At 43.4% G+C, this 24,733-nt stretch overlaps 1 protein-coding gene across 4 annotated transcripts in view; it reads left to right on the top strand.

Annotated features, from left to right (window-relative positions):
• The window catches only part of ca10a (carbonic anhydrase Xa), a 336,251-nt gene that overhangs the window by 11,335 nt on the left and 300,183 nt on the right, over positions 1–24,733 (top strand). For all 4 annotated transcript variants that reach the window (XM_036946124.2, XM_036946123.2, XM_090201873.1 and 1 more), the window contains one exon: positions 18,838–18,912. In XM_036946124.2, coding sequence (XP_036802019.1) covers positions 18,838–18,912 — 75 coding nt within the window. The remainder of the gene's footprint in view (positions 1–18,837; positions 18,913–24,733) is intronic.

The raw sequence follows: 24,733 nt of genomic DNA, 5'->3' as shown, positions 1-24,733 counted from the left end.
GGCAATGAATGAAAATGCCATGGACAAGTTATTGTGACAGGGTAGGAACCGAAGTGATGTTCAGTATTTCATAGGGGGCCCTATAATCTTTGGCTACATTAAATCTTTAGTCATATAGCCAACATATTCCTGCTTCCTCTTTGATTTAGAAGATGCTGTTGCAAAAACAACATGCTGATTTAAGCCTCCACCCTTACTGGTATCAGGCTGTATTAGCTAGCTACATTTGCTCTGACTCAGTACTTTTATTAGCTAGCCAGCTAACTAGCGATTAGCATTAGTGGCTAACAGGATTTAGCTTAATTTGCTAAGAAAATACAAACTAGCTGTTTGCAGATGTAAGAAACACAAACTAATATTGTAATTATATAACTCATGTGGTTTTATATTAAGATCAAATTGGAAGCAACATCCCACACAACTGATCATTGTGTACGACACAAATTGATTTGATTATTTATTTACTAACAAACTAAATGATAACACAGGATACACACACACACACACACACACACACACACACACACACACACACACACACACACTCACTCATTCCCTGGTGGTACACTCACACACGGTATAGGTAATTGGTTAGAAACGTAATACGATGAAAACAGGTCCCTAGCGGACTAACACAATATGACACTTGTTACAAAGGAAGGAGAGGTAAAGAGAGAGAGAGGAAGTGAAAGAGAAAAAGACACTTGGATATATTTGGGAACTACGCTCACAGTAATCCTAATACCTTGCCCCGAACTGGCGCTTTTATGGGTAAGAAGTAATGCATGTATTTACAGTTGAAGTCGGATGTTTACATACACTTAGGTTGTAGTCATTAAAACCTGTTTTTCAACCACTCCACAAATGTCTTGGTAACAAACTATAGTTTTGGCAAGTTGGTTAGGTCATCTACTTTGTGCATGACTCAAGTAATTTTTCCAACAATTGTTTACAGACAGATTATTCCACTTACAATTCACTGTATCACAATTCCAGTGGGTCAGAAGTTTACATACACTAAGTTGACTGTGCCTTTAAACAGCTTGGAAAATTCCAGAAAATTATGTTGTGGCTTTAGAGGCATCTGATAGGCTAATTGACATAATTTGAGTCAATTGTAGGTGTACCTGTGGATGTATTTCAAGGCCTACCTCCAAACTCAGTGCCTCTTTGCTTGACATCATGGGGAAATCAGCCAAGACCTCAGAAAAAAAATTGTAGACCTCCACAAGTCTGGTTCATCCTTAGGAGCAATTTCCAAAGGCCTGAAGGTTCCACGTTAATCTGTACAAACAACAGTATGCAAGTATAAACACCATGGGACCACGCAGCCGTCATACTGCTCAGGAAGGAGACACGTTCTGTCTGCTAGAGATTTAGGTACTTTGGTGCGAAAAGTGCATATCAATACCAAAGGACCTTGTGAAGATGCTGGAGGAAACAGGTACAAAAGTATCTGTATCCACAGTAAAATGAGTCCTATATCGACATAACCTGAAAGTCCGCTCAGCAAGGAAGAAGCCACTGCTCCAAAATCGTCATAAAAAACTCCACATGGGGACAAAGATTGCACTTTTTGGAGAAATGTCCTCTGGTCTGATGAAACAAAAATAGAACTGTTTGGCCATAATGACCATTGTTATGTTTGGAGGAAAAAAGGGGAGGCTTGCAAGCCGAAGAACACCATCCCAACCGTGAAACACGGGGGTGGTAGCATCATGTTGTGTGGGTACTTTGCTGCAGGAGGGGCTGGTGCACTTCACAAAATAGATGGCATCATGAGGGAGGAAAATGATTTGGATATGTAGGCAACATCTCAAGGCATCAGTCATGAAGTTAAAGCTTAGTCGCAAATGGGTCTTCCAAATGGACAATTACCCAAAGCATATATCCAAAGTTGTGGCAAAATGGCTTAAGGAAATCGAAGTCAAGGTATTGGAGTGACCATCACAAAGCCCTGACCTCAATCCTATAGAAAATTGGGGGCAGAACTGAAAAAGTGTGTGCGTGCAAGGAGGCCTACAAACCTGACTCAGTTACACTAGCTCTGTCCGGAGGAATGGGCCAGAATTCACCCAACATATTGTGGGAAGCTTGTGGAAGGCTACCCGAAACGTTTGACCCAAGTTAAACAATTTAAAGGCAATGCTACCAAATACTAATTGAGTGTATGTAAACATCTGACCCACATGGAATGTGATGAAAGAAATACAAGCTGAAATGAATCATTCTCTCTACTATTATTCTCACATTTCACATTCTTAAAATAAAGTGGTAATCCTAATTGACCTAATACCTGGAATTTTCACTAGGATTAAATGTCAGGAATTGGGAAAAACTGAGTTTATATATATTTGGCCAAGGTGTATGTAAACTTCCGACTTCAACTCTACGTTTTGAAGGTCTTGGTGGTGTATCTCTGTTGCACCCAGGACTTCATGAAAAGGGTTCCGCTTTGTGAAAAGAGTCCTACTGGGCCTTCTCCTTAGTTCGTACGTGTAAGGCTCTGATTGTCCACAAGAGGTCACAATATCCTTTGCCTTAGTTGTCTGTATTTACTTTCACTCGTTCTGGAAGAGTGGTCTTCTGAGTTGTGATGAGAGCAGTGTGGTCGACGATGATATGAAGAGAATAACCGGATGATGCTACTTAAATTCACTTTCTTAGATACAGTACTTAGAAGAGCTTCTCAACTGTAACATTGATTGTTAGAAAGGCTACTTTGTCTTTTTCAACTCGTGTTGATTTCCAGGGTCGTGATCGATGGAGACCTAGGTGCAGCTTGAATCCTTCTCGTCTGATATGTTAATTCTGAACTCAGTCCTTCATACACTTGGGTAAAAAGTGGCGTTTCCGTCATACTGACACGCTCTCTGAGCTCCCTCGGGCGTGGCTAGTTACGTGGCAAAACATCCAAAACTTTAATCTCGTTGGAAAACTAAAATCACATTCCTATATTAACAAAAGTATTCTCTTCATCCTCAATATTTCCTACACAGCGTAAAGGATGTAAACCTGATATACACAGTATGAAAGCTCTTCAAGTTACAATATTATATCACTTTTATACCATTTTTAATGACATCACAAAATAAGACATTAATGTCCTATAGACCATCCCTCATCATTACCCACATTCGGATGTTGAAATATATTGTTCCAGTGTTCACTTTTGGACCTATAACCTCTCTGGGATATGTGGGACAATAGCGTCCCACCTGGCCAAAAGCCAGTGAAAATGCAGAGCGCCAAATTCAAATAAATTACTATAAAAATCAAACCATGAAATCACACATGCAAGATAGCAAATTAAAGCTACACTTGTTGTGAATCCAGCCAACATGTCAGATTTCAAAAAAGGCTTTTCGGCGAAAGCAAACAATGCTATTATCTGAGGATAGTAAACAGAGAGAGAGAAGCATATTTTAACCCTGCAGGCGCGACACAAAACGCATAAATAAAAATATAATTCATGCTTTACCTTTGATGAGCTTCTTTTGTTGGCACTCCAATATGTCCCATTAACATCATCAAATGGTCCTTTTGTTCGATTAATTCCGCCGTTTTTTATCCAAAATGTCAATTTATTTGGCGCGTTTGATCCAGAAAAACACTGGTTCCAACTCGGTGACTACAAAATATCTCAAAAGTTACCTGTAAACTTTGCCAAAACATTTCAAACTACTTTTGTAATACAACTTTAGGTATTTTAACGTAAATAATTGATAAAATTGAAGACGGGATGATCTGTGTTCAATACAGGAGGAAAACAAACTGTAGCTCGCTTTCTGGTCACGCGCCTCTATCTAACATTACACTTCAAGTTACCCTCGTTCTGGATGGCCACACTTCTTCATTACACAAAGGAAAAACCTCAACCAATTTCTAAAGACTGTTGACATCCAGTAGAAGCGGTAGGAATTCCAAGAAGGTCGCTTAGGAATCTGGATTCCCAATGAAAACTCATTGAAAAGAGAGTGACCTCAAAAAAAAAAGAAAATCTGAATGGTTTGTCCTCGGGGTTTCACCTGCTAAATAAGGTCTGTTATACTCACAGACAGTTTTAGAAACTTCAGACTGTTTTCTATCCAAATCTACTAACAATAGGCATATCTTATCTTCTGGGGATGAGTAGCAGGCAGTTGAATTTTGGCATGCTTTTCATCCAAAGCTCCGAATGCTGCCCACTATCCTAGAGAAGATAACAAAGGAATTCCATTCACCAATACTAGAGACCAAAAGGAGTCATCTGCTGCCTAAAATGTACAACTGATGTGAGGTGTCATAAAACCCCCACACCAATCCCTCCTCCCCTCTGCGGGTGTGAGGGCTCTGTAGATGCTGATACATTGTAACCTGATCTGTGGATCCTCACAGGAGGGTCACTTGCTGTAACCCAGGAAAACCCGAATCTCAGTTTTAAATTCCTCATATAAGCAAAGATGGCGATGAGTTGGGCGGTGTTGATCTGTCCAAATCCAATGGACAGATATTAAGCTCAACTCCACGGCCCATGGGAGACTGGACATTCGCTAGGCGGAGGAGATCGGTGAGGCGGTCTGGCCACCCTTCATCTAACTGTGAAGATCCTATCCAGCTATCAAACAGCTTTGCCCCACTTGAGACAGGCCTACCAGCCCTGGGAGTCAGAATGGATCCTGGTTTTATACAAACAGCCGGCAGCCGCCCAGTGGCACCCTCCCCCACTGCCACCGCAGTTCACGACCACCATCATTGTGGGCAGCTCGATGGAGAGACTGTGTCTGATCCACTGTCACCCAGGAGCCCATGTCCATGACATCAACTTTCTCCTGCCAACAGTTCTGGCCAACTACTCCGATACTGACACCAACGTCACTCATGTTTTAGAGAGTGTTTTAACGACCTTTTTTTTAAACACCCTCGCTAGCACATGGAGGAGAATAAGGATCTCTGGCCCCCTCCCGTGCTACCGAAGGGGTGCGGAACTTTTCAGCCGACTCTTTGCACGGAACGAGCACCTGAATAAACTTTGCAACGACGGGAATGTCTCTTTTTGTGACAACTTTGATTTGCTGTGGGAGCAACCAGTACTTTTGAAAAGAGATGGGATTCATCCTAACTGCAGGGGATCCAGGATTATTTCCAGCAACATCGCAAACTGTTTTAGAGACTGACAGACAGGTTCTGGTAGTGCTCCAGTTCTCCCTGTCAGAATAAGCAACAGAGGACTTGAAAACCTTATCAACTCCTGTAGAAATGGTACTATGGTTATTGTGAGTAACCTAATGTATGTTCCTTTAACTCCACCTTCTAGTGAGTTTATACAAACTGTTCTCGCCTACCATTCGGATAGATTGGAGAATGTCAGAAACCGTGGTTGTAACATTAGTCATTTGGTTGTTATTCCATTGGTTACCTCGTGGCAGATGTCCCAGGGGCAGAGTGGCCCACACTCATTGAATATGGCGCTTTTAAATGTTAGAGCTATCACAAGTAAAATATTCTTGTGATTGACCTCAATTCCTGAGTGCAAAGTTGATTTTATGTTTCTCACTGAAACATGGCTGTCATCATACTTTAGTGCTGCTCTTATTGAAGCCTCCCCTCTGGACTACAGCTTTTCATGCTCTATCAGAAAAAGGAAAAAGGGTGGGGTGACAGACTCTATTTTTACCAATGCTCTCAACTGTAAGAGTATTTAATTTGGCGACTTTTGGTCTTTTGAGCATCATGCTATACTGTTCAAATGTCATCCACCAGTGCTGGCCACCAAAGCACTATCCCAGTTTCATTACTGATTTATCTGAACTATTGTCTAGTGTACTTGATAACTATGTTACAATTATTGTGTTGGGCATTTTTAATATTCATGTTGACAAAGAGACTGACTCCAATACCATTGAATGTATTCATCTTTTGAGCTCTATGGACTTCATCCAACATGTTACTGGGCCCACCCATAACCGTGGCCATACACTAGGGCTGGTTATTACCAAGGGGCTTTCTACTAGGCCCACCCATAACTGTGGCCATACTCTAGGGCTGGTTATTACCAAGGGGCTTTCTACTAGGCCCACCCATAACCGTGGCCATACACTAGGGCTGGTTATTACCAAGGGGCTTTCTACTAGGCCCACCCATAACTGTGGCCATACTCTAGGGCTGGTTATTACCAAGGGGCTTTCTACTAGGCCCACCCATAACCGTGGCCATACACTAGGGCTGGTTATTACCAAGGGGCTTTCTACTAGGCCCACCCATAACCGTGGCCATACACTAGGGCTGGTTATTACCAAGGGGCTTTCTACTAGGCCCACCCATAACCGTGGCCATACACTAGGGCTGGTTATTACCAAGGGGCTTTCTACTAGGCCCACCCATAACCGTGGCCATACACTAGGGCTGGTTATTACCAAGGGGCTTTCTACTGGGCCCACCCATAACCGTGGCCATACACTAGGGCTGGTTATTACCAAGGGGCTTTCTACTAGGCCCACCCATAACTGCGGCCATACTCTGGACCTGGTTATTACCAAGGGGCTTTCTATTGATATATCCTCTATTGTTGATGTTGCTTTATCTGATCAACACTGTGTTTTTTGTACTATCTTGTTGCTCATAGCACAGGGTAATACTGAACACATTATTAAGAAACACTATCTTACCACTGAAGTTGCTACAGATTTTATTGAGTGTATGAACAACACTCCACCACCTATTCGGCCTTCCTCTTGTGAGGATTTAGTTGATAACTTTAATAGCAAATGAGAGGCGACCATTGATGCCATAGCTCCAATAAAGTTGAAAAAGGACACATCCAAATGGAGAGCCCATTGGATGAGTGGGGAAACTAATCAATTAAAGAGAAATTGCAGAAAGGCAGAGCAGAAGTGGAGAAAGTCAAAGTTGCAGGTCCATTATGATATTCTGAGAGAGCAACTTGGCATATATAACAAAGCAATTACAAATGCCAGACGGGCTCATTTCTCTAACTTGATCACTATTAATCAGAGGAGTGCTCTTCTCGACCATTGATGGCCTGATAAATCCTTCCCCTGCAAACCTATCTGAACTTTCATCCACATCTAAATGTAATGAGTTTGCAGCATATTTCAGAGATAATATAACCAACATTAGGCTGGGTATCAGTCAATCAAGACCTGATGAGAAGTTTGATGATACACTATATATACAAAAGTATGTGAACACCCCTTCAAATTGGTGGATTCTGCTATTTCAACCACACCCGTTGCTGACAGGTGTAGAAAATTGAGCATACAGCCATGCAGTCTCCATAGACAAATATTGGCAGTAGAATGGCACTGTCATAGGATGCCACCTTTCCAACAAGCCAGTTTGTTATTGTGAAGTGGAAACGTCTAGGAGCAACAATGGCTCAGCCACAAAGTGATGGGTTCACCGAGTGCTGAAGAGCGAAGCGGTGTGAAAGAATTTGACTGGTCCGCACAGAGTCCTGACCTCAACCCCATCGAACAACTTTGGGATGAATTGGAAAGCTGACTTCGAGCCAGGCCTAATCGCCCAACCTCATTAATGCTCTTGTGGCTGAATGGAAGCAAGTCCCTGCAGTAATGTTCCAACATCTTGTGGAAAGACTTCCCAGAAGAGTGGAGGCTGTTATAGCAGCAAAAGCAGGACTAACTCCATATTAATGCCCATGATTTTGGATTGAGATGTTCGACGAGCTGGTGTCCACATACTTGTGTTTAAGTAGTGTATGTTCCCTAGCCTACCACGCAAAGGCAGTATGGATTTATTTTCCCTGGTTGACACAGACATGCTCATGAAGTGATATCACGACTTTAGCCTTCTTCCTGCCTTCTCGATCCCATCCCCACCACCTTCTTCAAAAAAAGTGTTTAATTGCATATCTGAAGAAGTGCAAGCTATTGTTAATCACTCCCTGTTCACAGGCACTTTCCCCACTGCACTAAACACTGCTATGGTGAAACCCCTTCTGAAGAAAAGGAATCTAGATTCTTCAGCAATTTTTCGGCCAATCTTGAACCTTTCATTCTTAAGCAAAATTCTGGAGTAATTGGTGTTCAAACAGAACAATTATTTTTTAGTACCAACTGCATTTTTGAAAAATTACAATCTGGTTTTCGTGCCCACCACAGCACAGAGACAGCCTTAGTTAACGAGCTAAATTATCTTAGAGCCAACACAGATGCCAAACAGCTCTCTGTCCTTGTACTCTTAGATTTAAGTGCTGCATTCGACACTGTTGATCATGATGTCCTTCTGGACACACTGGAGAGGTTGGTTGGGCTCTCCGGGTCCAGTTCTATATTGGTTTAGGACCTATTTAACTGGTTGAGAGTTTTTTGTCACCCTTGGTGAACATAAGTCAGAGAAAATACACATCACGCGGTGTTCCACAAAGTTCGATTTTGGGTCCAATACTGTTCAGTTTATATACAGTATGTTACCCCTTGGCAGCGTTATCAGAAAGCACAACATGGATTTTCACTGCTATGCAGACAATACAGAACTTTACATTTCTGTGTCACTGGAGGATTTTAGCTCCACTGATAAATTATTAGACTGTATTAGTTATTTAAATAGCAAAATCAAGAAATGACCAAGGGAACTTATTCTTGGAGCCAAAGCACTGAAAGAGAATCTGGCAATACATTTTAATTCACAGGCAATAAGGATGAAACGAGGTAAAAAATCTAAAAAAATGTTTGTAAATCGAGGTGTTATTTTAGATTCTGAACTAAGTTTCGAATCACACATTAGTAATGTGACCAAAATAACTTTTTACCGGCTGAGGGACATTGCCAAGGTGTGGCTGTTTCTCTCTCAGGCTGATACAGAGAAACTCATCCATGCTTTTATTACAAGTATGCTTGACTACTGCAATGCTCTCCTGTCTGGTCTACCCAAGAAAGCCATTGGTCAACTGCAAAACATACAGAATGCTGCAGCACGGGTACTGACCAAGACCAGACGGGGACAGGCATTACACCGGTTTTAAGGTCTCTGCACTGTAAAACATACAGAATGCTGCAGCACGGGTACTGACCAAGACCAGACGGGGACAGGCATTACACCGGTTTTAAGGTCTCTGCACTGGCTGCCTGTGAGTTTTAGAATGAATTAAAAAAATATTATATTGGTTTTTAAATCAATCCACAATTGTGCACTCCAATACATGTCAGACATGATTTTAAGTTATGTACCCAGTAGGTCCCTCAGGTCCTCTGGCACTGGCCTTTTAACCATCCCAAAGCCTAGGACCAAGAGGCATGGAGAGTCAGCCTTTAGTTATTATGCCCTCAGCCTCTGTAATAGCCTGCCAGAGAACCTGAGGGGGACCAAGAGGCATGGAGAGGCAGCCTTTAGTTATTATGCCCCCAGCCTCTGTAATAGCCTGCCAGAGAACCTGAGGGGGACCAAGAGGCATGGAGAGACAGCCTTTAGTTATTATGACCCCAGCCTCTGGAATAGCCTGCCAGAGAACCTGAGGGGGACCAAGAGGCATGGAGAGACAGCCTTTAGTTATTATGACCCCAGCCTCTGGAATAGCCTGTCAGAGAACCTGAGGGAGACCAAGAGGCATGGAGAGACAGCCTTTAGTTATTATGACCCCAGCCTCTGGAATAGCCTGTCAGAGAACCTCAGGGGACCAAGAGGCATGGAGAGGCAGCCTTTAGTTACTATGTCTCCAGCCTCTGGAATAGCCTGTCAGAGAACCTGAGGGGACCAAGAGGCATGGCGAGACAGCCTTTAGTTATTATGACCCCAGCCTCTGGAATAGCCTGTCAGAGAACCTGAGGGGGACCAAGAGGCATGGAGAGACAGCCTTTAGTTATTATGCCCCCAGCCTCTGTAATAGCCTGTCAGAGAACCTGAGGGGGACCAAGAGGCATGGAGAGGCAGCCTTTAGTTACTATGTCTCCAGCCTCTGGAATAGCCTGTCAGAGAACCTGAGGGGGACCAAGAGGCATGGAGAGACAGCCTTTAGTTATTATGACCCCAGCCTCTGGAATAGCCTGTCAGAGAACCTGAGGGGGACCAAGAGGCATGGAGAGACAGCCTTTAGTTATTACGACCCCAGCCTCTGGAATAGCCTGTCAGAGAACCTGAGGGGGACCAAGAGGCATGGAGAGGCAGCCTTTAGTTATTATGACCCCAGCCTCTGGAATAGCCTGTCAGAGAACCTGAGGGGACCAAGAGGCATGGAGAGGCAGCCTTTAGTTACTATGTCTCCAGCCTCTGGAATTGCCTGTCAGAGAACCTGAGGGGACCAAGAGGCATGGCGAGACAGCCTTTAGTTATTATGACCCCAGCCTCTGGAATAGCCTGTCAGAGAACCTGAGGGGGACCAAGAGGCATGGAGAGACAGCCTTTAGTTATTATGACCCCAGCCTCTGGAATAGCCTGTCAGAGAACCTGAGGGGGACCAAGAGGCATGGAGAGACAGCCTTTAGTTATTATGCCCCCAGCCTCTGTAATAGCCTGTCAGAGAACCTGAGGGGGACCAAGAGGCATGGAGAGGCAGCCTTTAGTTACTATGTCTCCAGCCTCTGGAATAGCCTGTCAGAGAACCTGAGGGGGACCAAGAGGCATGGAGAGGCAGCCTTTAGTTATTATGCCCCCAGCCTCTGGAATAGCCTGTCAGAGAACCTGAGGGGGACCAAGAGGCATGGAGAGACAGCCTTTAGTTATTATGACCCCAGCCTCTGGAATAGCCTGTCAGAGAACCTGAGGGGGACCAAGAGGCATGGAGAGACAGCCTTTAGTTATTATGACCCCAGCCTCTGGAATAGCCTGTCAGAGAACCTGAGCGGGACCAAGAGGCATGGAGAGACAGCCTTTAGTTATTATGACCCCAGCCTCTGGAATAGCCTGTCAGAGAACCTGAGGGGGACCAAGAGGCATGGAGAGGCAGCCTTTAGTTATTATGACCCCAGCCTCTGGAATAGCCTGTCAGAGAACCTCAGGGGACCAAGAGGCATGGAGAGGCAGCCTTTAGTTATTATGACCCCAGCCTCTGGAATAGCCTGTCAGAGAACCTGAGGGGGACCAAGAGGCATGGAGAGACAGCCTTTAGTTATTATGACCCCAGCCTCTGGAATAGCCTGTCAGAGAACCTGAGGGGGACCAAGAGGCATGGAGAGACAGCCTTTAGTTATTACGACCCCAGCCTCTGGAATAGCCTGTCAGAGAACCTGAGGGGGACCAAGAGGCATGGAGAGACAGCCTTTAGTTATTACGACCCCAGCCTCTGTAATAGCCTGTCAGAGAACCTGAGGGAGACCAAGAGGCATGGAGAGACAGTCTTTAGTTATTATGACCCCAGCCTCTGGAATAGCCTGTCAGAGAACCTGAGGGAAGCAGAAACTGTGGACGTATTTCATCTGAAAACAGCTTTTAGCTTTGCTTTTTCTTCAGGTGGTTTTTAGTTGTTCAGTTTGAGTCATTCTTTAGTTTTTTATCTTATGTTTGTTGTGTAGTAAATATTTACGCTTTTATTGTCATTGCTTTTTATTCGTTTTTTCCTGTAAAGCACATTGGATTGCATACCATGTCTGAAATGCTGTATAAATAAAGCTTGATTTAATTTGATTGGGCCAGGCTGCCGTAGGCCGGACACACAGGGACTCCTGAGTATGGAAACCACTTAGCTAACGATGAAAGATATCTATCATTTTACCGTATGCATCCCTCCATCCCTTCCTCCCATCCCCTTCCTCCCATCCCTCCCTCCCTCCAATCCCTCCCTCCATCCCATCCCATCCCTCCCCCTCTGTCCATCTCATCCTCTCCCTTTCTGAGTCCCGTCTGCATATCCTTTTATAGATTGGAGACATTTCCTTTTTGCTTATGTCAGTAAGTGTGTTTCTGGGCCACATCCAAGCGGTGTGGGAAATGTAACAAAACTTTTCTGCAGTCCTGCTCTCTCTCGCTCTCTCTCCCAATCTCTCGTTCTCTGTCTCTCTCCCTCCCTCTCTCTCTCTGTCTCTCTCTCTCTATCTCTCTCTCTCAGTCTCTCTCTCTCTGTCTTCTCTCTCTCTGTCTCTCTCTGTCCTCGCTTTCTCTCTCTCCCCCTCTATCTCTCTCTCTCTCTCTCTCTCTGTCCTCGCTCTCTCTCTCTTTGTCCTCGCTCTCTCTCTCTTTCTGGCAGCCAGTCATTCTAGAATGTTTGACATTATCACTGTCTGCCTCAGAATAATTAACAAGCTTTTAGTCCCATTAGACATGACAAAAGCAGAGAAAAATATTATGACAAGTGGTTCCATTCACAAACCCAGTTCCGCTAAACAGAATTGATTCTGCAGAAAACATTTTCACTAAGCAAAGAGTGTCTGGCCCAAGATTAATGCCCTTCTGCTCTTTGAAAAGTAGCTTATCAAAAGACAAATCCTAAGATTCCAGCATCTTTATCATCTGTGTTGTGTGCAGATGTGGGCCTTCTGTAAATTCAGAACGGTTGACTAAATCAGTCAGTGCTTCTCAGTTCTCTCCTCAGGAACCCCCAGCTGTTCCAGAGGTAGTTCACTAGATTCAACTTGTCAATTAACACAATAATAACACGGAATTTTAGCAATATAATATGGCTGACCAGAAGAAAAAAAACTGTATGCTTCTTCAAATGGATTGACCGATTTGAGAAAGGCTCTTTATAGAACCATTCTCCAAAAATGTTCTTTAAAGAACCATAAAACAGTGTTCTATATCCCCCAAAAAGGGATGTAACCAAAGCGGAACCCTTTTTTTGGTGCTCTATAGAACCTTTTTGGAGAATTCACACACACACACACACACACACACACACACACACACACACACACACACACACACACACACACTCACTCCCTGGTGGTACTTCCTGATTAGACACATATAGGATTGTTCTGGAGCCAGGGGTGAAAGTAAGCCAGTATGTTCCGGTACGGCGTCCATGCAAATAAATAGTGGGATACGCCGTACCGGTAAAACAGCCTAATTCGCTTATTCTTGTCTACACAGAAATAAATAATATAATTCAAAATAGGCTACTACACCAGAAAGCATGATTTGGCCACAGAGGATTGTTCGCGTCTTTAAGAAAATCTGTGGATTGTTTTAAATCGCATGGCAGCGCTCACTGCCCAAATAAAAATCAACGAGACCCAGCCAGGTATATCGCAATATTTAAAATACAATTGCCTGTACATACTCACTGTCTTTATCATTGGGGGCCAATTTTGTATTTTATTTTGGTCAAAAATGTCCTCCTCCATGTTAGATGGACGTCATATTGTTTTTCTGTCTCCCCTTTTCGTCGGCCGATTATATGGATCAGACAACATTGTTTTTATTGATCTGTTTGTCGGTGTTAGCAGAGTAGGCTACACTGTCATTTTTGTGGTATTCAAAAACAAATGTGTGCGCACTTGGGTATCTCTTACGGGTAAGAAATTAAATCTACATTCACCCATGGCAAGAGCATCTTATTTACACCTTACGACGCGTTGAATTCACTGCAAAAGTGTTATTAGAAGCAAAGCTATAGAAGGATTGGAAGGATTGGTCCTTCGAGCCGGATAGCCACATTGTTCAACAATTGTTTACTATAACGTTTACATTTTACTCAAACTTTTAGCACTGCAATTGTGTCTCAGTGACTCAGACACTCTGGCATCAAGGGCAGTGTTTACTTCAGCTTCATTTTACATCGGAAGGGAAAAGCAATCTTTTGGAGAAACCAGTCAGCAGCCAGTCAGGATGGCTAAGATCCAGTTTTGGGATGCTGTTCAACACCCACAGGGAGGTAAAACTTCAGACTTTCTGCCAGACGTGGTTGTTGTTGATTGTCAAGTCGATTGCCTGGGAGAAAATAGGTATTCTGGACTCCAGTATCCACCCCCTCCACCCCCTATCCCCTCTGGGAAATTGAACCACTCTCCTGCGTTATTCTAGCCAGACTACTCTTCGTTGGGGGGGGGGGGGGTAAGAACCACCCCCACCACCTACTTCCATTAAGCAGAGGCAGCCTCTAGACACCACCCCCCCCCCCCCCCCCCCCCCCCAGCGAATGAACAAAACAAGTTGAATGTAAAAAGCAATAACCCCCAAGCTCGCCTTGGTAATTCTGGGTCCCGACCCTCCCTTTGTAGCAAAACCTTTACCTAATCATCTCAATTATAGAGTCCAGCCCTTCTCTAATCTGGGATTTGTACTGCAGTTCACACAACATGACCAAATGTATTTCCATACTAATGCCTGCAAAGAGACATGAAGTGTTTTCAAGTTTTAGTGTCATGTTCACAAGTACAGTGAACTGCCTTTCTTGCAAGCTCTAAACCAGTAATCAATATCAAGGGTTAAGGGGATAGGGATACTGGAATATAGAGGTAAAGGGGTAAATTGGGGTAAAATGACTAGGCATCGGGATATAAGATAAATAGAGTAGCAGCAGCATACATTTTGATGATATGATTCTCCATGAAAAATAAAATAAAAGGGTCAACACAGATAGTCCATGTAGCCATTCTGTTAACTATTTAACAGTCTTATGGTTTGGGGATAAAAGCTGTTCAGGAGGCTGTTGGTGTCAGACTTGATGCACCGGTACCACTGGTCTTCCTTCCACACCACCTGATATAGAGGCGCTGGATGACAGGGACCTCAGCCCCAGTGATGTAATGGGCTGTCCTCACAAGCCTTTGTAGCGCCATTCGATCGAGGGCGGTGCTCTTGCCATACCAAGCCGTGATGCATCCAGTCAAGATGCTGTCACCGGTACAGCTATAGATCTTTTGGAGGCCAATGCCAAACCTTTTCAACCTCCTGAGGGGGAAGAGGCACTGTCGCGCCTTCTTGAGTGGACCATTTTTAGTCCTTAGTCATTTGGACATAGAGGAACTTGAAGCTCTCGAATCATTCCACTGCAGCCCTGTCGATGTGGATGGGGTGTGCTCGCTCCCCGTTTCTTGTAGTCCACCATCAGCTCTTTGGTCTTACTGGTGTTGAGGGAGAGGTTGTTGTCCCAGGAACCATAGTGCCAGGTCACTGACCTCCTCCTTGTAGGCAGTCTCAGTGTCACCGGTGATCAGACCTACCACCATTGTGTCATCAGCAAACTTGATGATGGTGTTGGAGTTGTGCATAGCCATGCTGTCAAGGGTGAACAGGGAGTATCGGAGGGGACTGATCACGCACCCCTGAGGGGGCCCTGTGTTGAGGATCAGCGTGGTTGATGCGATGTTGCCAACCCTCACTACCTGGGGTTGGCCCGTCAGGAAGTCCAGGATCCAGCTGCAGAGGGAGGTGTTCAGTCTCGTGGTCCTAGGCTTGGTGACGAGCTTGAAGGGACAATGGTGTTGAATGCAAGCTGTAGTCTATTACAACATTCTCACATACGGCACCAGTCAAACGTTTGGCACACCTACTCATTCAAGGGTTTTTCTTTATTTTTACTATTTTCTACATTGTAGAATAATAGCGAAGACATCTAAACTTTGAAATAACATATTTGGAATCATGTTGTAAATTAAAAAGGATTCAAAGTAGCCACCCTTTGCCTTAATGACAGCTTTTCACACTTGCCATTCTCTCAACCAGCTTCACCTGGAAAGCTTTTCCAGCAGTCTTGAAGGAGTTCCCACATATGCTGAGCACTTGTTGGCTGCATTTCCTTCACTTTACGGTCCAACTCATCCCAAACCATCTCAATTGGGTTGAGATCTGGTGATTGTGGAGGCCAGGTCATCTGACACAGCCCTCCATCACTCTCCTTCTTGGTCAAATAGCCCTTACACAGCCTGGAGGTGTGTTGGGTCATTGTCCTGTTGAAAAACAAATGAAAGTCCCACAAAGCTCAAACCAGATGGGATGGCGTATTCCTGCAGAATACTGTGGTGGCCATGCTGGTTAAGTGTGCCTTGCATTCTAAATAAATCACAGACAGTTTCACCAGCAAAGCACCCCCACACCATCACACCTGCTCCTCCATGCTTCACGGTGGGAACCACACTTGGGGAGATCATCTGTTCACCTACTCTGCATCTCACAAAGACAGCGGTTGGAACCAAAAATGTCATTTGGACTCATCAGACCAAAGGACAGATTTCTACTCGTGTTTCTTGGCACAAGCAAGTCTCTTCTTCTTATTGATGTCCTTTAGTAGTGTTTTTTTTTTGCAGCAATTCGACCATTCAACCAGTCTCCTGTGAACAGTTGATGTTGAGATGTGTCTGTTACTTGAAATCTGTGAAGCATTTACAGTGCCTTGCGAAAGTATTCGGCCCCCTTGAACTTTGCGACCTTTTGCCACATTTCAGGCTTCAAACATAAAGATATAAAACTGTATTTTTTTGTGAAGAATCAACAACAAGTGGGACACAATCATGAAGTGGAACGACATTTATTGGATATTTCAAACTTTTTTAACAAATCAAAAACTGAAAAATTGGGCGTGCAAAATTATTCAGCCCCCTTAATTAAGTTAATACTTTGTAGCGCCACCTTTTGCTGCGATTACAGCTGTAAGTCGCTTGGGGTATGTCTCTATCAGTTTTGCACATCGAGAGACTGACATTTTTTTCCCATTCCTCCTTGCAAAACAGCTCGAGCTCAGTGAGGTTGGATGGAGAGCATTTGTGAACAGCAGTTTTCAGTTCTTTCCACAGATTCTCGATTGGATTCAGGTCTGGACTTTGACTTGGCCATTCTAACACCTGGATATGTTTATTTTTGAACCATTCCATTGTAGATTTTGCTTTATGTTTTGGATCATTGTCTTGTTGGAAGACAAATCTCCGTCCCAGTCTCAGGTCTTTTGCAGACTCCATCAGGTCGACACTTTTTATGGATATCTTTAAGAAATGACTTTCTTCTTGCCACTCTTCCATAAAGGCCAGATTTGTGCAATATACGACTGATTGTTGTCCTATGGAAAACTCTCTCCCACCTCAGCTGTAGATCTCTGCAGTTCATCCAGAGTGAGCATGGGCCTCTTGGCTGCATCTCTGATCAGTCTTCTCCTTGTATGAGCTGAAAGTTTAGAGGGACGGCCAGGTCTTGGTAGATTTGCAGTGGTCTGATACTCCTTCCATTTCAATATTATCGCTTGCACAGTGCTCCTTGGGATGTTTAATGCTTGGGAAATATTTTTGTATCCAAATCCGGCTTTAAACTTCTTCACAACAGTATCTCGGACCTGCCTGGTGTGTTCCTTGTTCTTCATGATGCTCTCTGCGCTTTTGACGGACCTCTGAGACTATCACAGTGCAGGTGCATTTATACGGAGACTTGATTACACACAGGTGGATTGTATTTATCATCATTAGTCATTTAGGTCAACATTGGATCATTCAGAGATCCTCACTGAACTTCTGGAGAGAGTTTGCTGCACTGAAAGTAGGAAAGTAAAGGGGCTGAATAATTTTGCACGCCCAATTTTTCAGTTTTTGATTTGTTAAAAAAGTTTGAAATATCCAATAAATGTCGTTCCACTTCATGATTGTGTCTCACTTGTTGTTGATTCTTCACAAAAAAATACAGTTTTATATCTTTATGTTTGAAGCCTGAAATGTGGCAAAAGGTCGCAAAGTTCAAGGGGGCCGAATACTTTCGCAAGGCACTGTATTTGGACTGCAATCTGAGGCTGGTAACTCTAATGAACTTATCCTCTGCAGCAGAGATAACTCTGGGTCTTCCATTCCTGTGGCGGTCCTCATGAGACCCAGTTTCATCATAGCGCTTGATGGTTTTCGCAACAGCACTTGAAGAAACTTTCAAAGTTCTTGAAATGTTCCTGATTGACTGATCTTGTCTTTAAGTAATGATGGACTGTCGTTTCTCTTTGATTTTTTTTAGCTGTTCTTGTCATAATATGGACTTGGTCTTCTACTAAATAGGACTATCTTCTGTATACCTTGTCACAATGCAACTGATTGGGACAAACACATTAAGAAGGAAATTCCACAAATAACATGGCACACCTGTTATTTGAAATACATTCCAGGTGACTACCTCATGAACCTGGTTGAGAGAATGCCAAGAGTGTGCAAAGCTGACATCAAGGCAAAGGGTGGCTACTTTGAAGAATTTTAAATATAAAATATATTTTGATTTGTTTAACACTTTTTTGGTTACTACATGATTCCATGTGTGTTATTTCATAGTTTTGGTGTCTTCACTATTATCCTACATGTAGAAAATAGTAAAAATAAAGAAAAGTATGAGAAAGAGAGTTGGTGTGTCCAACATGTTGACTGGTAATATAGCTATTCCTCTTATCTAGGTGGGTGAGGACAATGTGCAGTTCAATTGAGATTTCGTTGTCTATGGATCTGCTGGGGCGGTATGCACATTGGAGTGGGTCTAGGGTGTCTGGGATGACAGAGTTGATGTTTGCCATAACCATCCTTTCAAAGCACTTCATGATTACAGATGTGAGAGCTACAGGGTGATAGTCATTGTGGCATGAAACCTTAGAGTTCTTAGGAACAGGAATGATGATAGTCATTTTAAGACGCAGGGATTACAGACTGGGACAAGGAGAGGTTGAAAATGACCTGGGATATGCCTGCCAGTTTATCTGCGCATGCTCTGAGAACGCGCCCTGGAATACCGTCCATGTGGTGCGTGTGTATGTGTGAGTGTGTATGTGCAAGTGTGTGTAGGATTTATAACCTGAGGATGTGTTTGTTCTCAGCATGTCTTCAGGGAGGCCTCTAGCTGAGAAGGTTAGCAAGGTTGGCTAGAAAGGAAGGGGATCATAACGGAACATCTCCTCGAAGGAGTCGGTGACGTGAACACCGGGAGCGAATATTGTCTCTCTTGTCTCAAATGAACGTTCAACTGATTGTTGTCTGTTTCCTGCCTCTCCGACAGCTCAGCCAAATGCACCTAAAATACATGATGGATGGTGGGCATACAAGGAGGTGGTTCAGGGGAGCTTCGTACCAGGTAAGAATCCCTATACTGTACTGTATACAGTTAAGACTGATGTTTATTTTCTATAAGCTTGAACTATAGCTTTTTCTCCCCAGTGTGAAGTGTGAAGAACATTGCATTTTTTCTGTTTTCATAACTCGACTACCTTGCCAGTGGCGCTGTTTTTAATTCTTACAAGACTTTTGTTGCCCTTGTCGTCTAGCTGATGTTGTTTTGTCGCTGATTGACTGGCAGGTTTACAAGGGCCTTTCTTTCTACCTCGTTCATTTCCTTCTATGTGTACCCATCACGACAATTATTTCCCAAGATTGTATTTTTCTTCTGCTGAGCTGTTGAGGGCTTTTGATGACGCTGCAGGTGTGTGTGTGTTGTGTTGCATGCAGGTGTGTTCTTTTAAATGAGTGCAGAGCTGGGATGATAAAGCAACAACTACCCACACTGCCATTACCTTCCTTTTACCCAAGCATTTTGTGCATGTCGGTGATTTTGCTACACAGCGTTCCTGTAGATTGTTCTAAAACCATTATTTGGTCAACAGTAATAGCCTATGCATTATGTTGATTCCTACTATTATATGAAAGTATCTGTTTGTTCCCATTTCACTGTCAGCTGCTGTATGAGCGAGCCTCTCTCACTCCCTCTCACTGTGCGCACGGAGGAAGTGATTCAGTCTGAGGAGCACAAGCACATGACAGTTGCTCAAAATGTAATTGCGGGAAAAAGAGAGTTTGTGAAGCAACTTCCGTTGTTCCAGTTACAGAGAGGAGAGTCACAGCTTTCTGTCAGTATATCATTTATTTCTCACTTAATGTTGAGTTCATGGCACCAATTTACAACCAGATTAGACTGTCATATGGTTTTGATTCGGAGAGGAGAGGAGAGTCTGGAGTATGGTTTTGATTCGCCCACGGAGAGGAGAGTCTGTAGTATGGTTTTGATTCGCCCGCAGAGAGGAGAGTCTGTAGTATGGTTTTGATTCGCCCGCAGAGAGGAGAGTCTGGAGTATGGTTTTGATTCGCCCGCAGAGAGGAGAGTCTGGAGTATGGTTTTGATTCGCCCACGGAGAGGAGAGTCTGGAGTATGGTTTTGATTCGCCCGCAGAGAGGAGAGTCTGGAGTATGGTTTTGATTCGGCCGCGGAGAGGAGCAGAATACACCATTTCCAGTCATTAGACCTCATCAAGTAGCCTAGGACTAGCACTGGAAGGTTTCTGTAGGACATTAGCCTGCACTTACGGATAGATGAATCGGAGTCTTTTCAGTTCTCACTTCCTCAGGTTGTGAATAATACAGCTGACATGCACAAAGATGTCGGCAAATTCTCTGAAGAGCACAAATTCAATTGGATAATTCTGGTTCTTATTTTGACAGGTTGCACATCAACATGTCAGTAATGCGTTCGCTGGATATGTTGAATGAAATAGCTTACTTTTTGAATCATAGGCTACCATCTCAGGTGTCTTTCGTTGCACTGAAAAATAGTTGGCTAGATCGCTGCCGCTAATGTAAAGTAACTGTCCATAAAAAAGAGATTATCGTTGTATTTATTGTTATCGGGCAAAATAGTTGCATTTATCACAATATGACTTCTTGTCCATATCTCCCAGCTTTAGCACCTCCCCACAAAATAATGTATTGTAATTTATTGTTATTGCAAAAAAAAAGTCAATATCTTGCGATATTAATTTTGGTCAATATCACCCTGCTCTATGTGTATACATGTACATGTGAGGTGTGTTTGTGTGCGTGCATGATTAAGCATTTTCATGCTTTTTATTCCACCTGCAGGTGACCATGTACACATTATTACAGGTCTTGACTGTCAGACTGTGCTTTGTGTTTGTCAGAGACAAATGCTTTATGTTCAATATAATGTCAGCTCCTCTATCCTCACAGGCCTTCCTGTACCACTAACCACCCAGCAGCAGCTGGCACCGCTAATAAGCTAGTCATGATCCTCCTGAGCCAGGGAGGGGAGGAGACGTTTTACGGTGAGATAAGGAAGTGAGATTTAAAGGGTAAGAAATGGAGCAAGGGTGAGATAAGGAAGTGACATTTACTGGGTAAGAAAGGGAGCTAGGTTGAGATAAGGAAGTGAAATTTACTGGGTAAGAAAGGGAGCTAGGTTGAGATAAGGAAGTGAAATTTACTGGGTAAGAAAGGGAGCTAGGTTGAGATAAGGAAGTGAAATTTACTGGGTAAGAAAGCGAGCTAGGTTGAGATGAGGAAGTGAAATTTACTGGGTAAGAAACGGAGCAAGGGTGAGATAATGAAGTGAGATTTATTGGGTAAGAAACGGAGCAAGGGTGAGATAATGAAGTGAGATTTACTGGGTAAGAAACGGAGCTAGGGTGAGATAATGAAGTGAGATTTATTGGGTAAGAAACGGAGCAAGGGTGAGATAATGAAGTGAGATTTATTGGGTAAGAAACGGAGCTAGGTTGAGATAATGAAGTGAGATTTACTGGGTAAGAAACAGAGCTAGGGTGAGGTAATGAAGTGAGATTTATTGGGTAAGAAACGGAGCTAGGTTGAGATAATGAAGTGAGATTTACTGGGTAAGAAACGGAGCTAGGGTGAGATAATGGAGTGAGATTTAATGGGTAAGAAATGGAGTTAGGGTGAGATAATAAAGTTACATTTACTGGGTAAGAAAGGGAGCTAGGTTGAGATAATGGAGGGAGATTTAATGAGTAAGAAATGGAGCTAGGGTGAGATAATGGAGGGAGATTTACTGGGTAAGAAAGGGAACTAGGGTGAGATAATGGAGGTAGATTTACTGGGTAAGAATGGGAACCAGGGTGAGATAATAAAGTGAGATTTAATGGGTAAAACAGGAAGCTAGTGTGAGATAATGAAGTGAGATTTACTGTGTAAGAAAGGGAGCTAGCGTGAGATAAGGAAGTGAAACTTACTGGGTAAGAAAGGGAGCTAGGGTGAGATAATAAAGTGATATTTACCGGGTAAGAAACAGAGTTAGGGTGAGATAATGAAGTGAGATTTACTGGGTAAGAAACAGAGCTATGGTTAGATAATGCTGAATTTGTTGATCATGCACTGTTGTTTTTATAACTAGGACTGCAGGGAGACTGGGAGGATTTGGTCGGTATTGTTTTAATGGATATTATTTTACCTTTTCAATTATTGTCTTTGAATTTGGACTGATAAAATGGTAGCATTTAACATTTTATATAAGGGTTTGGTTTGACAAATTCCTCAGGATGTGTTTAAAAATAGATTTTTTATCATGTCTAGGGGCATGGAGATATTCTGTGTCTACTGTTACCCAACTGCAAGGCCTCCCTAGTGGCACAGCGGTATAAGGCACTGCCGTGCTTGAGGCGTCTCTGCAGATCCGGATTCGATCCCGGGCTGTGTTGCAGTTGGCCGTGACCGGCGAGACCCATGAGGCAACGCACAATTGGTCCAGCGTTGTCAGGGTTAGGGGAGGCTGCCCGGGATTTCCTTGTCCCATCATGCTCTAGCGACTCCTGTGGCATGCTGACACGATCCCCAGTTGTACAGTGTTTCCTCCAACACATAGGTGCGGCTGGCTTCCAGGTTAAGCGAGCAGTGTGTCAAAAAGCAGTGTGGCTTGGCAGGGTCGTCCTTCGGAGGACGCATGGCTCTCAATTTTCGCCTCTTCTGAGTCCATAGGGGAGTTGCAGCGATGGGACAAGATTGTAACTACCAATTGGATAACCTAAAATTTGGGGAGAAAAGGGGTAAAAAAATAAAATAAATAAATAAATAAACCTGCAAGACGTTGAGGGTCCTGGGTCTTGGGAAGGGTCCTGGGTCCTGGGAAGGGTCCTACATCCTGGGAAGGGTCCTGGGTCCTGTGAATCCACAGGGTATTTTTGGTTTGTTTAGTTTTTGACCATATGATTCCTCTAATGATTTCTAATGATTATTCATTGATTAGTTGCTTCAGGTTTGCTAGTGCTTGCTTGGTACAAAAATGCGCACTCTGATGTGTCCACTCCCCCGGACCAGAATTTTTTAACATTGCTGGAAAGTGGGCTCTTTGTAAGGTCATAAATGCTAACGTGATCCCATTTTTTTAGCCTTATGTCACATACAGTGAGGCAAAAAATTATTTAGTCAGCCACCAATTGTGTAAGTTCTCTCACTTAAAAAAGATGCGAGAGGCCTGTAATCTTCATCATAGGTACACTTCAACTATGACAGACAAAATGAGAAAAAAGATCCAGAAAATCACATTGTAGGATTTTTAATTAATTTATTTGCAAATTATGGTGGAAAATAAGTATTTGGTCACTTACAAGCAAGCACGATTTCTGGCTCTCACAGACCTGTAACTTCTTCTTTAAGAGGCTCCTCTGTCCTCCACCTGTTACCTGTATTAATGGCACATGTTTGAACTTGTTATCAGTATAAAAGACACCTGTCCACAACCTCAAACAGTCACACTCCAAACTCCACTATGGCCAAGACCAAAGAGCTGTCAAAGGACACCAGAAACAAAATTGTAGACCTGCACCAGGCTGGAAAGACTGAATCTGCAATAGGTAAGCAGCTTGGTTTGAAGAAATCAACTGTGGGATCAATTATTAAGAAATGGAAGACATACAAGACCACTGATAATCTCCCTCGATCTGGGGCTCCACGCAAGATCTCACCCCGTGGGGTTAAAATTATCACAAGAACGGTGAGCATAAATCCCAGAACCACACGGGGGGACCTAGTGAATGACCTGCAGAGAGCTGGGACCAAAGTAACCAAGCCTACCATCAGTAACACACTACGCCGCCAGGGACTCAAATCCTGCAGTGCCAGACGTGTCCCCCTGCTTAAGCCAGTACATGTCCAGGCCCGTCTGAAGTTTGCTAGAGAGCATTTGGATGATCCAGAAGAAGATTGGGAGAATGTCATATGGTCAGATCAAACCAAAATATAACTTTTTGGTAAAAACTCAACTGTTGTGTTTGGAGGATAAAGAATGCTGAGTTGCATCCAAAGAACACCATACCTACTGTGAAGAATGGGGGTGGAAACATCATGCTTTGGTGCTGTTTTTCTGCAAAGGGGCCAGGACGACTGATCCGTGTGAAGGAAAGAATGAATGGGGCCATGTATCGTGAGATTTTGAGTGAAAACCTCCTTCCATCAGCAAGGGAATTGAAGATGAAACGTGGCTGTGTCTTTCAGCATGCCAATGATCCCAAACACACTACCCGGGCAACGAAGGAGTAGCTTCGTAAGAAGCATTTCAAGGTCCTGGAGTGGCCTAGCCAGTCTCCAGAACTCCATAGAAAATCTTTTGAGGGAGTTGAAAGTCCGTGTTGCCCAGCAACATCCCCAAAACATCATTGCTCTAGAGGAGATCTGCATGGAGGAATGGGCCAAAATATCAGCAACAGTGTGTGAAAACCTTGTGAAGACTTACAGAAAACATTTGACCTCTGTCATTGCCAACAAAGGGTATATAACAAAGTATTGAGATACATTTTTGTTATTGACCAAATACTTATTTTCCACCATAATTTGCAAATAAATTCATAAAAAATCCTAAAATGTTATTTTCTGGATTTTTTTTTCTCATTTTGTCTGGCATAGTTGAAGTGTACCTATGATGAAAATTACAGGCCTCTCTCATCTTTTTAAGTGGGAGAACTTGCACAATTGGTGGCTGACTAAATACTTTTTGCCCCACTGTAACTGACCTTTGCAAATGATTGTGCCCTTTCTGAGCCCTTTTTGACCCCAATTAGCTTTAGCATTTCCAAAAGGTCAACAAGGACCATCAGTATCCCCTTCTCTGAATCTTCTTAATCGGCTTTGGGGAGAAGATACTCCTAGCCACATATCTA

The sequence above is a fragment of the Oncorhynchus mykiss genome, chromosome 16 (genome assembly GCF_057628025.1).
Source record: "Oncorhynchus mykiss isolate SJ-2025 chromosome 16, ASM5762802v1, whole genome shotgun sequence".
In the NCBI taxonomy this organism is placed as follows: domain Eukaryota; kingdom Metazoa; phylum Chordata; class Actinopteri; order Salmoniformes; family Salmonidae; genus Oncorhynchus; species Oncorhynchus mykiss.
Note: the sequence above shows the minus strand (reverse complement) of the source record. Positions and strands in the feature narration are given on the sequence as shown.